Source organism: Zea mays, chromosome 8 (assembly GCF_902167145.1).
Source record: "Zea mays cultivar B73 chromosome 8, Zm-B73-REFERENCE-NAM-5.0, whole genome shotgun sequence".
Lineage (NCBI taxonomy): Eukaryota > Viridiplantae > Streptophyta > Magnoliopsida > Poales > Poaceae > Zea > Zea mays.
In genome coordinates this window covers 166,607,001-166,620,482 of record NC_050103.1, presented here as the reverse complement: position 1 = coordinate 166,620,482, position 13,482 = coordinate 166,607,001, and the positions used below count along the sequence as shown (strand labels likewise).

General features: G+C 41.5%; 2 protein-coding genes across 3 annotated transcripts; both read right to left on the bottom strand.

Annotated features, from left to right (window-relative positions):
• Positions 1-620: 620 nt before the first annotated feature.
• On the bottom strand, positions 621-5,359 carry LOC100283953 (ubiquitin-conjugating enzyme E2-22 kDa). Of its 2 annotated transcripts, XM_035961478.1 has the most exons (6): positions 5,028-5,359; positions 2,525-2,573; positions 2,168-2,327; positions 1,706-1,741; positions 1,120-1,209; positions 621-1,028 (listed from the first exon to the last, which is right to left on the bottom strand). In XM_035961478.1, exons 1-6 carry the CDS (start codon positions 5,206-5,208, stop codon positions 915-917), a joined length of 630 nt encoding a protein of 209 aa, XP_035817371.1. In that variant the 5' UTR covers positions 5,209-5,359; the 3' UTR covers positions 621-914.
• Positions 5,360-9,203: 3,844 nt separating this feature from the next.
• On the bottom strand, positions 9,204-11,863 carry LOC100284080 (uncharacterized). The gene is made up of 6 exons (NM_001156978.2): positions 11,662-11,863; positions 10,806-10,977; positions 10,375-10,725; positions 10,067-10,255; positions 9,792-9,974; positions 9,204-9,705 (listed from the first exon to the last, which is right to left on the bottom strand). Exons 1-6 carry the CDS (start codon positions 11,808-11,810, stop codon positions 9,460-9,462), a joined length of 1,290 nt encoding a protein of 429 aa, NP_001150450.1. The 5' UTR covers positions 11,811-11,863; the 3' UTR covers positions 9,204-9,459.
• Positions 11,864-13,482: the final 1,619 nt, after the last annotated feature.

Genomic DNA, 13,482 nt, shown 5'->3' with positions numbered 1-13,482 from the left:
ATAATCGTCTAATAGAGTCTATCTTAGCTAAAATAAAAACCATTATCTAGTTATCATTTGTCTAGATACCAAGTTATGTAATCATATGATTTGTTATATATGAAGTTGAATTTGTTTTTGTAAGTTTATTTAATATTTCGAGTGATTGGTATATTGGAATTTAAGACTTTTCTAGCAGGTACGGGTTACCCGACCGATAAAAATACCTGCGCAGGTATAGATATATTTATACCTGCGAGCATATATGGGTAACCGACAGGTAAATTTTTTTATAAATACGGGTATAAAATGGTACTATCCGACGAGCATGTAGTACGCCCTTGCCCTTCAACTAACAGTCAACGTCTCCCTTCTCCAGCTTTGCCAACCGCCGGAGGCTGCTTTGTTTCAACGTGTTTGACCCAACACAAGCACGAGAAGATGACGCTGCTGCACCTACACCTGCCGTCGCCCTTTGTAGCGCAACGACATGAGATTGCAGTTACCACCGTTCAGTCGTCTGATGATGCTCCTCGGATGCTGAACTCAGTCTCGGATCAGTCATTGGCAACTAATCCTACTTCCATGATAACGCAGGGAAGTAATTTATCACGCAATCTAAAAAAGAAAAAAAAACAAAGGAAGCGAAGCGTGGCATTGACATACAGGTTGCAGCTGCAGGGGGGTTTATGTCAACCTCATGTTTCCTTTGCATCAGATATTACCAGGGTTCCATGGGCAAAGAGTCGATTCAGCCTACCAGACACAACAGCAAAATAGTTTAAAGAAACGAACGAACTCTCATGTTGTCCTAGGAGAGTCTCACTCCAGTCCCATGGGCCATGGCACGGCCCCTATATGAAATGGCTGAGCAGGAGCATTAGCAGGCACTGTGAAATGTACAGCTGCTCATGTATTGGCCCCAAGAGAATGGTTCACCCAGAGCCAGAGCAGAGCTTTTCGAGAGCCATGTTCTCGTCGCCATCCACGCTCTTCAGGGCACTTCTCACCTGATCCTCTGGGAAGCCCATCTCAACCAGCTTCTGCACCTGCAGATAACAAGTGCAAACAGAGGGTGGTGACCGCCGCTGGCAAGCATGGAATGTATCACAATGGGATGATGAACAGTGCTCGCAATACCTTCTCTTCCATGCCCGTTGATGCACTCTTCGCGAAGGCCTCTGTCCAGTAGCGAGCCGTAGCGGCAAATGTTGGATAGTCACGCAGGTACTGCAGAAACAGATTGACACATATAAACTAATTGGGACAAAGCCTGCAATAGTGATTCAGCTAAGCATCATATAAGTTCATCCAGAACTCTATTACCACGCTGTTCCTATTCATCGTTCATGTAATTTCATATCTTATGCCTACATTCAATATTGCAGTGAATATCGTTTCAGTTAGTTATCTCCAAAGCTCATCTCCAGTCTATAATGCCTGCTCTGGGGCGGCCTAGTCTGGCTAGCAAAGTAACCATCAAAATGTCACTGGTACACTCCCAACAGAAAACACCTAACTGTGTTGCTGGACAATTGGCAGCTTTTATTCACTACATTTATGTTAAATATGGGGATGTGTCTATCCTTCTGTTTGGTCCAGGACATGCTTAATGGTAAACAATATAGTACAGAAGTCAGAAAATAGCTAATTAGAAACTTCTTACACCCAGATTTCCATACTAAATGAATAAGATCTTGTTGAGAAGCGAATTGAATAACCTTACATGGTTATATTTATACCCTATCTTGCCATCTAGCATCTGCAGTAACACCACAGAATATACAGGAGTAACTAAACAAAATGGGAAATCCATTATAGAGAAAAAAATATCAGTTGCCATAACCACAAACATATTCAGTGGTGTAAACAATACAACTATATAATTGCCAAGGGTCGCTAGCTCATGTGGTGGATGCTAAAAAACTCACTTTGAGTAGTTAAGTTACTTTGCTGGTATTCAACCAGAACCATACCATATGCAACCATTACTTTTTTTCCAAAAGATGATAAACAGGCATTCTGATTCAAGGGCAAGCTATGTCAATTTGGCTCCCAACCAACTCTAGCTTCACTGGTGATATTATATAAAAAAAGGGCTGCTCGGTGCATGTGCTCCCACTTGCGCGGGGTCACTGGCGATATTATAATGCACTAAAAAAATAAGTAGGCAATACTCAGTTTAGACCTGTTGTGCAACAACAGCATCCTGAGGATCATCAGGTGCAGGAGAAGAAAGCAGAGCTTGAAGGGAAAGGAGCGCAGTCTTCAAGGTAAGGGCTGGGCTCCACTGATCTTTCAGAATGTCCAAGCAAATTGCTCCATTTTGGCTGCTGATGTTAGGGTGCCTTCAAAATAGATTGGAGAAATCAGAGCTGCACTAAAAAAATTGGATAAAAAATACCCAACAGCGCTGGTTGTTCTCTGTTCATGATCAGAGGAATGTATCAACTGGCATATGTAGGTACATGACTACATTATGTAACCAGGATGATAATTCATCAGTACTAATACAAATAACGTAACAGGGAGTACACTTGCATACCATACTTTGGTGATGAACTGCATCTTCGGCGGCTCAAAGGGATATCCACCTGCCAACCAAAAACCAAAGCCAATCAGGCAGTAGCACTTTCACATTGTAATCTTTGACTTCTACTTTTGTATTCCCCAGCTATTAGCTCATGACCATACACAAGACATTCAACTCTGGGAGCAGTGACAAAAGACATTAGTTGCATCCCAACAGACAAAACTGAAATGCACGTTGAGTCGGAGCATATTAACATGTGTACACTTGGAACAGACACATACTGCTGAGATACGGCCAACAAAGGTGAGTCCATGACAAAGCCTATGGCAAAGTCAATTGGCATTTCTTATACAAAATGCTAGAGTTGAAAGGGTTTGCTGAAAAGTGGGGAGATTGGGTGATGAAAACAGTGAGAGGGGGCAAAGTGGCAGTTAGGACCAATAACATCATTGGCCCTTTCTTCTCTACTCATAAGGGGGTTAGACAAGGAGACCCTTTCTCCCCCTGCTCTTCAACATAGCAGCCGATGGTCTGTCTTGTTTGATTAAAAAAGCCCAGGAGGTGGGGCTCATAGTGGGCCTTATCCCTCACATTATTGGAAAGGGTTGTGTATGTTTACAATATGCAGATGATACAGTCTTCTTCCTTCAAGACAACCTAGAGTATGCAAAGAACCTGAAATACATTTTGGTTATCTTTGAGCAGATGTCGGGTCTCAAAATAAACATCCACAAAAGTGAGATTTTCTGTTTTGGTGATGCTGAATTGAGGAAAAACTTATACTCTAATATTTTCACCTGTCCTCTAAATAGCTTACCCATTAACTACTTGGGTATTCCTATTGATTACAAATCCCCGAATCTCCCATTAGACAAAGATTGGAGAAAAAATTGAGTGTTTGGCAAGGAAGATACCTCAGCCTAGGGGGGAAGCTGGTGCTAATCAACAGCAGCTTATCTTACATTCCTTTATATATGTTGTCCCTGTTCTTTGCACCTGTTTGTGTCCTAAAAAAATGGACATGTACAGGAAAAGGATGTTGTGGCAAGGGGGGAATAATTCCAGAAAGTCTCATCTGGTGAAGTCAGAAACTGTCTGCACACCAAAAAAACAAGGAAGTCTGGGCATCCTTGATCTTAGGTGTATGAACCTTTGCCTCCTGGCAAAATGGTGGTGGAAATTGGAGAATAAGGATGGTTTATGGCAAAAAAAAATGCAAGATTAAAATATATAAAAGAGAAACCAATGAGCCTGATAAAAAAGAGACAGAGTGACTCGCATTTCTGGAAAAGTATTTTGGAAGCGAAAGAGGTCTTTTACAGGAATTGTAAAAGAGTTGTTGGAAATAGTAAATCCACTAGTTTTTGGAAAGGCTCTTTGAATTATCCCTTAACAAAGAGATAAGGGTTGATGTCGTCTTAAACTCCAGCTTTGAATCCTAAACCTTAAGAAGGAGGCTAGTTGGAGTGGGTGCTGAAAACCTGAATGAGCTGGAATCAAGAAATTAGTTTGAATGATTCAAATGACAAAGTCGTTTGGCAACTAGATAGAAAAGGCCTCACCGTTAAATCCCTTTATCTCAAATGTCGTAGCAATTTGGATAGTGTGCCCTATATGTTCATTTGGAAAACTAAAATTCCCCAAAGAATAAAAGTTTTTCTTTGGCTCTTACTGAGAGACAGGATTCAGTCTAAGGTGAACCTTAAAAAAAAGAAGCTGGCAAGGAAATGTAAACTGCACTTGGTGTGCTTGTCCTGAAACAACCCAAGACATTTTCTTTGGCTGTCAAATCGCGAAGTTCACTTGGAGAATTATTCAGGTCGCATTGCATCCACTTTCTATTCCTAATAATCCCGAAGAGATGTTTAGTCATTGGCTCCCGCTTTTTCACAAAGATAATAGGAATATACTAACAGTTGGTTGCAGTGCTGTGCTTTGGTCTCTTTGGAATATCAGGAATGAGGCGTGCTTTTAAGGAAAAAATAGACCCAGTGCTTTAGATATCTTCATTTTGGGCTGTTTCTGGATGAACTCATGGAATATTTTACAGAAAAGGATGGCAAAAAAGAAACTGGAAGATGGAAGCAAGCTTCTCAGAAGAATTGTTAATGAAGTCTTCAACCGTGCTCTGGGTTGGACTCCAGTAGACTGAAGGGGTAAAGACGGACGCGCTTCGGGGGATCCGGTCCGGCGATGATGCTTTTCATTGTGCTTGTTCTGGTAGTAAATTGGGCTCCGGTTATTGGATGCCGTTCTGGAATTGACGCCATGGTTAAACCAGCCAGATAGCGCGGAGGTTACAAGCAGCAAACCCTAATCCGCCCTAAACCCCACTCCGAGAAAACAAATCGCGCAACACAGCAATCGGCCACGAATCGCCCGGATGAGTGAAATGGGATCCCGCGCGCGCGAGGAAGGGTAGCCGGGTAGGGCAAACAAAGGACAGAGAGGGGATTCGATGGAAGGCGCTGGAGCGGAGGAATCAGGGGAGAGGAAGGAACGGCGGGTTTCTCACCGGGCAGGCGGATATCGATGACGAACGTGCCGCCCTCGTAGGGGCTGTCGGCGGGCCCGGCGATGGTGCCGGTGAGGTGGGAGATGTTGGCGCCGTCGTGGAGCGCGATGGAGACGCCCGATACCTCCCGGTCGCGGTTGCACTCGGTGAGCTCCTTCTGCACGCGCGAGACGTCCACCATCCTCGATCGATCCCTCCTTCCTCGCGGCGCCGCCGTCACCTCCTCCTGGCTCTCCTCGGGAGCGTTGCGATTGGAGGCGAGGGTTGAGACTTGAGATGCGGCAGTTACTTCCGTCTCACTGACGCGTGGGTCCGGTCTGCGATGACCTTATAGGGCATTCTCAAGACAGTTTTATGGACAAATTTATAACATTAATTATGACATGTTTAAAGACACTAAAACTTATATCATTAACTAGTTATATGCCTGTGCATTGTTATGGTTCTTATATATAAACATAAAATAAATTTTATTTTAATAAAGCACAAAATATATGTTTTCTATTTATTAGGTGAATGTGAATATAGAGCGAACAACCAAGGTCAAACATTCACTTATACATAATTTTATCTTATTTTTTTACATAAACACTTTTATTATAGTAGTAGAGAAGAGATTATAGAAGCGTGGGATGATTCTAAAGAAATGTAGATTTTTTAAAAAATATTGACACGGAACGACCGTTGAAACCGATGATTTAATATAGAAAAGATTAGAACATGTTTGAAGACACTAAAACTAATAGTAGGTGTTAAATTTAATTGAAGACATCCACAGTAACAACTATTAGTTATTTTTAATAAATTAGTTAGTAGTTAGCCCGATATTAGTTAACTAGCTAATTTCACTAGCAATTTTTAACCAACTAACTATTAGCTCTAGTACATTTAAACACCCCTTAGCTCTATTTAAATGTATTAAGAGGATGTTTTAATGCACTAAAACTAATAGTTATTTGGCTAAAAATTGTTAATGGAATTAGCTAACTAACAAATAGCTAGCTAACTATTAATCAATTTACCAAAAATAGCTAATAGATAAACTATTAGTTATGGTGTTTAGATGTCTCAACTAATTTTAGTCACTAACTATTAGCTCTAGTGCATTCAAACATCCCTAAAGCTAATAGTTTGTTGTTAAAAGTAGCCTAAAATATTCAAACAGCCTAACTAATAGTTTAATTATTAACTATTTTAAATAAATTAGCTAATAGTTAGCTACCTACTTTTACTCGGATTTTTAGCCAACTAACTACTACCTCTAGTGCATTCAGACACGATTCAATGTGCGATATAGAATTTTTTGATGACATGACACTTCATTTATTATAAATTAGTTGACAATAGTTTCATTATCAACAACTATGTTAAGTTGTTTCCTAGATATTAGAAAGCACCACATGAAAGCACCATTCATAGCAATCTATTTCATCTTTGTTTATTTTATCTATTTCTATTGGTTATTTAGATGTAACATTTAAATCACATGATAGCCTATAAAAATTGTATCATGAAACTCTACATTTGGGAGATCATATTTTATTCCTCATTTCATCTTATTTTTATTAGTGTGGCAATATTGAAAATTGTGTGATTAAACTACCATTGAGAATAGCATGAGGATACTACTAGCATCTTCAACAAGAGGTCATATAATTGTGTCCTAAAAATTAAAATAAAATGTGATTTTAAGCGTTTAGGGTCACAAAAATATTTGCAACTATAACAGTTAAATCTTATATCATGTATTGGAGCATGTCCAACAATGTGACCTATAAAAATGTCCTATAATTTAAAAACGAGGATATTTTGTATGATTTAGGGCACCAATAAAATTTTATGTTCCAACAGTAATGGTTCAAATCTAGATTATATGATAACCCACTACGTAGCAATATATTTGGAGTAGTTTTTCTGCGTAAATCCTTATATTTTAATTTGAGAAATCAGTTTTAGACATTGTTGTTGGAGATGCTCTAATTTCACGGAAAACAACTACTTTATAAACCTAAAAGTATCAAGTTCGACAACTCAGCTTCATAAAAAATACGCCAACTTAAAAAAAAGGTGAAGCAGCTAGACGGTACTTCACAAATGGATAATTCAACTTTCTGATGAAGTTAAGATAAAATTACCCATCATTTTCATCGGTTACATACCATATGAAACGAATCTTTTTTTTTTGTTCTAGCACCCTCATCATTCGACCGCCATCTTGCCCTCATCAACATCGCGAGTGAACTTCCCTGGCCGCTCGGCCACAGGAAAAAAATAAAGAAAGATTTTGTTTTATTTATTTTTATTTTAAAATTGTATTTTTTTTAAAAAAAACTAAAGGTGATCTTTAAGTCAAATACTTTAAAAACTCTACGACTTTAAAACTAAGTTGCTATACTTTAAAGATTATGAAGTTAAGCTGGATTTTGTAAAGCAGAGTAGTGCCAAACAGGGTCTAAGGTTGTCCGCAGTGCATGCCGTGCCGTGCCTCCTCCCATTGCACTGTGTACGCGTAGGGGGCCTCTATGCGCGCAGCGGCTGCCTCCAAATGGCTCCCTACGCGCTGCAGCGCAAAGGTAGGCCCGGCCCGTCCCCTAGATCAAGGGGAGTATTGTAGTGCCCCCTTACACAGTGCTCCCCTATTTAATAGTTAGAAAAATATAGTAATAAAAGATGAATAAGATTATATAATAATATTTTATAGTTGTAGTGGGGTATAGAAGATAATATATGGGGAACCGCTGCGGGAGATGAAAAGGTAGGGAGTGAAATGTTGATGATGTGACGTAAAAAAGTAATATAAGGGAAAAATTTAGAGTTAACCACTGCCGACAGTCTAAGAAGTTCTTTGTATTTACGAAATGTCTATTTAAATTCTAAACTTAAAATGCCCTGTCCATTCGTTTTGGTGCCGTGCTGACAAACTTTTTCGTGTTTCAGATTCATCGAGGATGGTGCTTACATCAAAAGATGAACTGCCCTTTGTCCAACGCCGGAAGGAAGCGAATAATTATGTATAATGCACTCATGAATTGATGCAGAAGTTGAATTTTGGCTCCATAGCGTAGTTATGAGCCCTGAAGGATTACAACCTACAGATCCGTTGTTTCGTCCCTATAACTAGGAAACTGGATAGTGGGAGTCTATACGGTAGTTTTGTCTCCTGATTGGTTTTGCATGGGAGTTTTTATTCTTCTCAGAGCAGTAATCTAATGGTGACTCAGTTGTGTTCGTTGCCTGCAGCTTAGGGAATGTTTTCATCTCCTTCCTGCCTTCCTGGAAACATGAACTTGTTTCAATTCCATCTTTAATGCAACCATTTTCTTCTATAGAGCGCCAACAGGACTACTTCGAAGGTACTTCCTGAAGCCTTATTTCATATCCATTTAGACAGTCAGCATTATGATCACATCTTATACGTGTAAGGTACATAACTTGTTCTATGAGATTGTTTAATTGTATTCTGATAATTTGGATTTGTACATTTTCCAGTGAACTATGGGTGGGTTCTGTTGCTGCCTCAGTACTGAAGATTTTGAGGAATATGTCTATCCAAACAACCCTATCTATAGGAAATGCATATCCTTGAGGCATTTTTTCCACAATATTTTTTGGCGGGGTAATATGAACTTCTATCCTTTTTTGAACTATATTTTAAGGTTCTCTTCAGCAAATGTTGCATATGGTCGTGCAAAACACTATTTTGTACTGTAGATGGCATTGTTCATAATTTGATAATCATCTATCGTCAATTCCTAAGATGTAAATATTGTTGGACCTGATTACGCTGCAGGAAATGGAGTTTTGGGAGAGCCCATAATAGCCTTTGGATTTACATGATCTCACATCGGAGCAAGGGTAACAGTCTGTAGACTATAGTATGGAATGCTGGAGAATGGTAAATAACAACAGTTATTCCTTATGCGATGTCCAGATAGATCTCTTTATCGAGATCAGTTTCTTAATACAATTCATGCTAGAATGTGCTTGCTCAATCTTTATTATATTTGCAAATGGTAGCTCATGGATGGAAACACAGATCAACCTGATCAATAGTGATTGTCTGGTGGTGGTTGTAGCCTATGTCATGATGAATCTCAAAACCTAAGTGCCGCAGAAGTGCTATGAACATCCTATTGCAAGCCACCAATGACAGATTATTGCAGAGCACACGTAAATGCATAGCAAACCATGGCGACATTGAGTTCAAGAGTCAGGGCAAACAGGCCTCATCCACAATGACGTTATCGGATACCCCGTAGCAATTACAAGCCATGAACAGTGGCTACACAATGACGTTCTGGCAAGCCTGGGATACAAAGCCGACTCAGAAAATTGAGAGCAAAGGTACAGCGTAAAAACTAAGAGGAGAGCCAGCAAGCTAGCATTTTATTTAGTAAAATCGTTCACTCGCAGGTACCCAATCTTCTCAGCTTTACACACTCGCCATCTTGAGGCTGTTGCCCTTCTCCTGCAGGCTCACGAGTAGGCTGTCAAAGCTCTTCTTGAAGGAGTCCACGCCTTCCAGCTCAAGCTGCTTTCCAACCTCTTCCCAGTCGATGCCAAGCTTCTCCAAGGCACTGTATACACCTTCCGCCTCAGACACGTTCGCATCAACTGTCCTTGAAACGGTGCCGTGGTCTATGAATGCTTGCAAAGCTTGGTCGGGCATCGTGTTGACCTGAAAGTGCACCACTACAGAGTTATTTTTTTGTGATGATAAGAAACAATGCCAGTTCAAGTGGGAAACTCGTCGTGACAACATACCGTGTCAGGTCCGATGAGACTGTCCACATAAAGAGTGTCAGGATAAGCTGGGTTCTTGACACCGGTGGATGCCCACAACAACCTTTGTTTCTTGGCACCTTTCTTGGCCAACGCCTCCCACCTTGGGCCAGAGAATTTCTTCTGGTAGAGCCGATTTGCTAGTTTGGCCTGTGCTACTGCAGCCTGACATGATAGAGTATGGTCATATTGCATAACTTTGTGGACAGTTTAAAAGTTTCTAACATCAAGAGGCAGTTAATTATAGTTTTGTTTACCTTTCCTCTCAAGGCAAGGGCCTCAGGTGTTCCAATCTTGTCAAGCATTTTGTCAATAAGGGTGTCCACTCGGCTGACAAAGAAGGATGCAACGCTAGTAACTCGGGATAAGTCACTCAAGCCAGAAGCCTCTAGCCCATCGAGGTAAGCATCAATCACAGCCTCATATCTTGCAATTGAGAAAATAAGCTGCAGCGACAGCAACGACCAACGAATATGTGAACAATAATCTTACCACAAGCAGTTACACTATCGAGTTCAACCACAATCATATGAAAGCAGTGGGCAATGCAGAACTCAGCAATTACCGTGACGTTGACGCTAATGCCATTAGCGATAACTTCCTGGATGGAAGGAACACATTCTGCAGTAGCTGGGATCTTTATGTAGACATTGGGGCGGTTGACCACTTTGTGTAACCACTTTGCCGCTTCAACAGTTCCTTGAGTGTCATTTGCCAACCTAGGAGACACCTCTACGGAGACATACCCATCAGCCCCATCAGTCTCATCGTAGATGGGCTCAAAAAGTTTGCACGCATCTTGGATATCCTTTATAACGAGTTCCCAGTAAGCGCTCTCCGCGTCCTTTCCAGCCGAAATGAGCTGCTTGAACTGATCATCATATGCGCTGGACGATGAAATGGCCTTTTGGAAAATCTGCATCGTGTTGAGGACATGGTCAGGAATGATTGGGCAACTATGCAGATGCGAAGCAAAAGGTTGAAACGGAGGATTACCGTTGGGTTGCTGGTGACTCCACGGACGCCGCTGGCGATAATGGGCAGCAAGTCTGTGACAGGGCGGCATAGGTTGTCGTACCACGGGGACAGGCCCTGGAGCTCGTAGAGATCATGAAGCGCAGTCCTCTTGGTCGGTGCACCATTTCCTTCCTTGGCCGAAGCCATCGCACTGAAAATTGCATTCCACCAAGTAAGTTCATGTCCTCGTCCACAGGGTAGTTGAACTGTAAAAGTGCGGTGAGACGAGAGGCATTCCTTGGCAGCTAGAATTCTTTCGAAGCTAATGGAAAGCGTTGGTCTACAGTCTACTGCAGCAGCAGCAGCGAGTCAGCAACACAGGAGGAGGAGGAAGCTCCGGGCACGGCAGTGGCAGAACCCCAAACCTCGGGGGCACGGCAGTATTGCACATCTCGCACCCGCACGGCGACTGGAGAAGCCAGTATGCCAGAAAGCTCTCACGGTCTCACTCTCACCCGTCCATTTCCAAATTGAACGGCCGCAGAAACGTACAGGAGTCTCCGTCCAGTCCCGTATCGGACGGGTCTGTCCCTATCGCCACATCAGGCAGGCTACGCCTCCAATCGACGCGTCAGAACACGGAACACTAGCTAGCGATCTCGCCGAAGAAGCTCTCAATCTCCCATTCAGAGCACGCAGGGAACGAACGACACGATTCTAATTTACGAAACCTCGACAGAATCAACTACCAAGTCAAGCGCGCGCACGGATCGAAGGCCACTCCAGTCAACCGGGCCGCGAATCCAATTCCACAGACGAGATGAGAGAGAGAGAGAGAGAGAGAGAGAGAGAGAGAGAGCGGGGGCGCGGAAGAGGAGAGGGGGAAGTCACGCACATGATGGGGCTCCTGGCTCGCCCGGCGACGGAGACGCGGACCCGGCGCGCGGAGGGGGCGAAGGCGAGGGCGGCGGTGCGGAGGGACGCCGGCCGGAGCGGCGGTGCCGCCGGACGGGGCGCCGCCAGCTTAGACACCGTGCCGGTCATCGCCGCTCGTCGGGGTTGGTGGCAAATGGGGGGTTTGCTCGTTGGGGTTGTTGCGACCTGTACTAGTTCTGTTGCTCGTCGGCATCCATAAGTAGCAGACCGGATCTCCGTGTGTTTCCGCCCGCCGCTTTTACACAGGCAACCCTGGCTCGTGCGTATTTTCGTCCGTCGGCCGTTCCGCGTATCCTTGACGCCCTTGTATTCAAGACGAAGCTGATGTATAATATGCATTTAGGTCCGTGGTGTTTATTGTATTCAATTCAATGCTCAAGTCGATGCCATCGTAACGTGACGCAAGCAAACGCACGCAAATGGCGAACTTGGGCGGCCCTTGGACCAACGAAAAGTCCAGAGAGCCATGGGCCCGCTGGCGGCTGGCTTGCTACACAGGCGAGTCGCAGGCTCGCAGCCAACCCGAGAGATGCGCACAAAGGACAGACAGGAGGCGGCGCAAAAACCCGTCTAGGTTCTCAAGCGATAGGAAAGTCGGAAATACTAAAAAAAAATACAACTACCCGAAGAACTTAAAAGTATCGTACGGCGGTACGTCTAGACCACATGACTAAATGTTTGTACATGTTTTCATCGTACTTACTCTATTTTAGATTATACTACCTCTATTCTAAATTAAAATTTATTTTAATTAATTAATATATTCATACAATACCTAATGTATATATTTCGTATATATATTTAGGTTTATTTTCATACATTTGAATATAGACATAATATTTAGTTTCATTTTTATCCATTTAAATATAGACATAATAATCCAAAGCTAAACGACTAATAATCTAAGACGGATTGAGTAGATAGTTTTGAATTTTTTTATGTAACAATAATTAAAGTTAACATATTTTTTTCATCGTGTTTCTTTTAAAAACTATCGATCATTTTGATTTTTCGACCTACATAATAATAATTATTCTATTTCAAATTATAAGACATGGTGTTATATACTCCATCCGTTCGAATTTTACCGTTCATTTAACTTTTTTACACCAGCTTTGACAGGTTCATTCTTTAAAAATTTATAGTTATTATTAGTTTGTACTATGATATTGTTTAACCTATAATATACTTTATGTATGTTTTTAATTTTTTCAATTTTCCGCAAAAAATAAATAAATAAGATGAAACCATCAAACTTGATAAAAAAAGTTAAACAAATAATAAATTGGGATGAGTGGAGTATCTACTAGATATTATGTATTTAGATACAAAGATAAAATTTTATATGTTGTATAGACAGAACAGTATATAATTTGGAACAGTCGAACAGAGAAAAAGGTAGTTTTTAACCATTAGTTCTTCTATGTTATATTCTAAAATATAGTTTTGTGTAGCCTTCTTTTTTTTCCTCCACATTTAAATAATGATAATTAACATAGACATACAAATAAATTGTATTTATAGGTTATTGGATGAATGTATGCTCAGTCTAAAAACGGATTATATTTTGGAACGATAGATTATCTAAACTGAACAGTGCTGTATTGCTATGTAGCAATATTTGCAATGCCGTTGAAATCGTGGGAATTTATCGGGAGTAAGCGGCGCTGAATGGAGGAGAGAAAAATATGAAGAAAACTAGTACTAAACCGCTGGTGGATTCGTAGAACCAAATCCAACAGGCTCGCAGAAATGTCCCCGTGCTCGGGCTTCGGAGCAG

Coding starts and splice junctions, on each gene's coding strand:
- LOC100283953 (XM_035961478.1), bottom strand. CDS start 5,208: ATGGTGGACGTCTCGCGCGTGCAGAAGGAGCTCACCGAGTGCAACCGC. Junction 2,574..5,027: donor CATCGATATCCGCCTGCCCG/GTGAGAAACCCG, acceptor TTTGGTTGGCAG/GTGGATATCCCTTTGAGCCG. Junction 1,742..2,167: donor ATGCTGTTGTTGCACAACAG/GTCTAAACTGAG, acceptor GTGTTACTGCAG/ATGCTAGATGGCAAGATAGG.
- LOC100284080 (NM_001156978.2), bottom strand. CDS start 11,810: ATGACCGGCACGGTGTCTAAGCTGGCGGCGCCCCGTCCGGCGGCACCG. Junction 9,975..10,066: donor CCCTTGCCTTGAGAGGAAAG/GTAAACAAAACT, acceptor CTATCATGTCAG/GCTGCAGTAGCACAGGCCAA. Junction 9,706..9,791: donor GTCTCATCGGACCTGACACG/GTATGTTGTCAC, acceptor GTGCACTTTCAG/GTCAACACGATGCCCGACCA.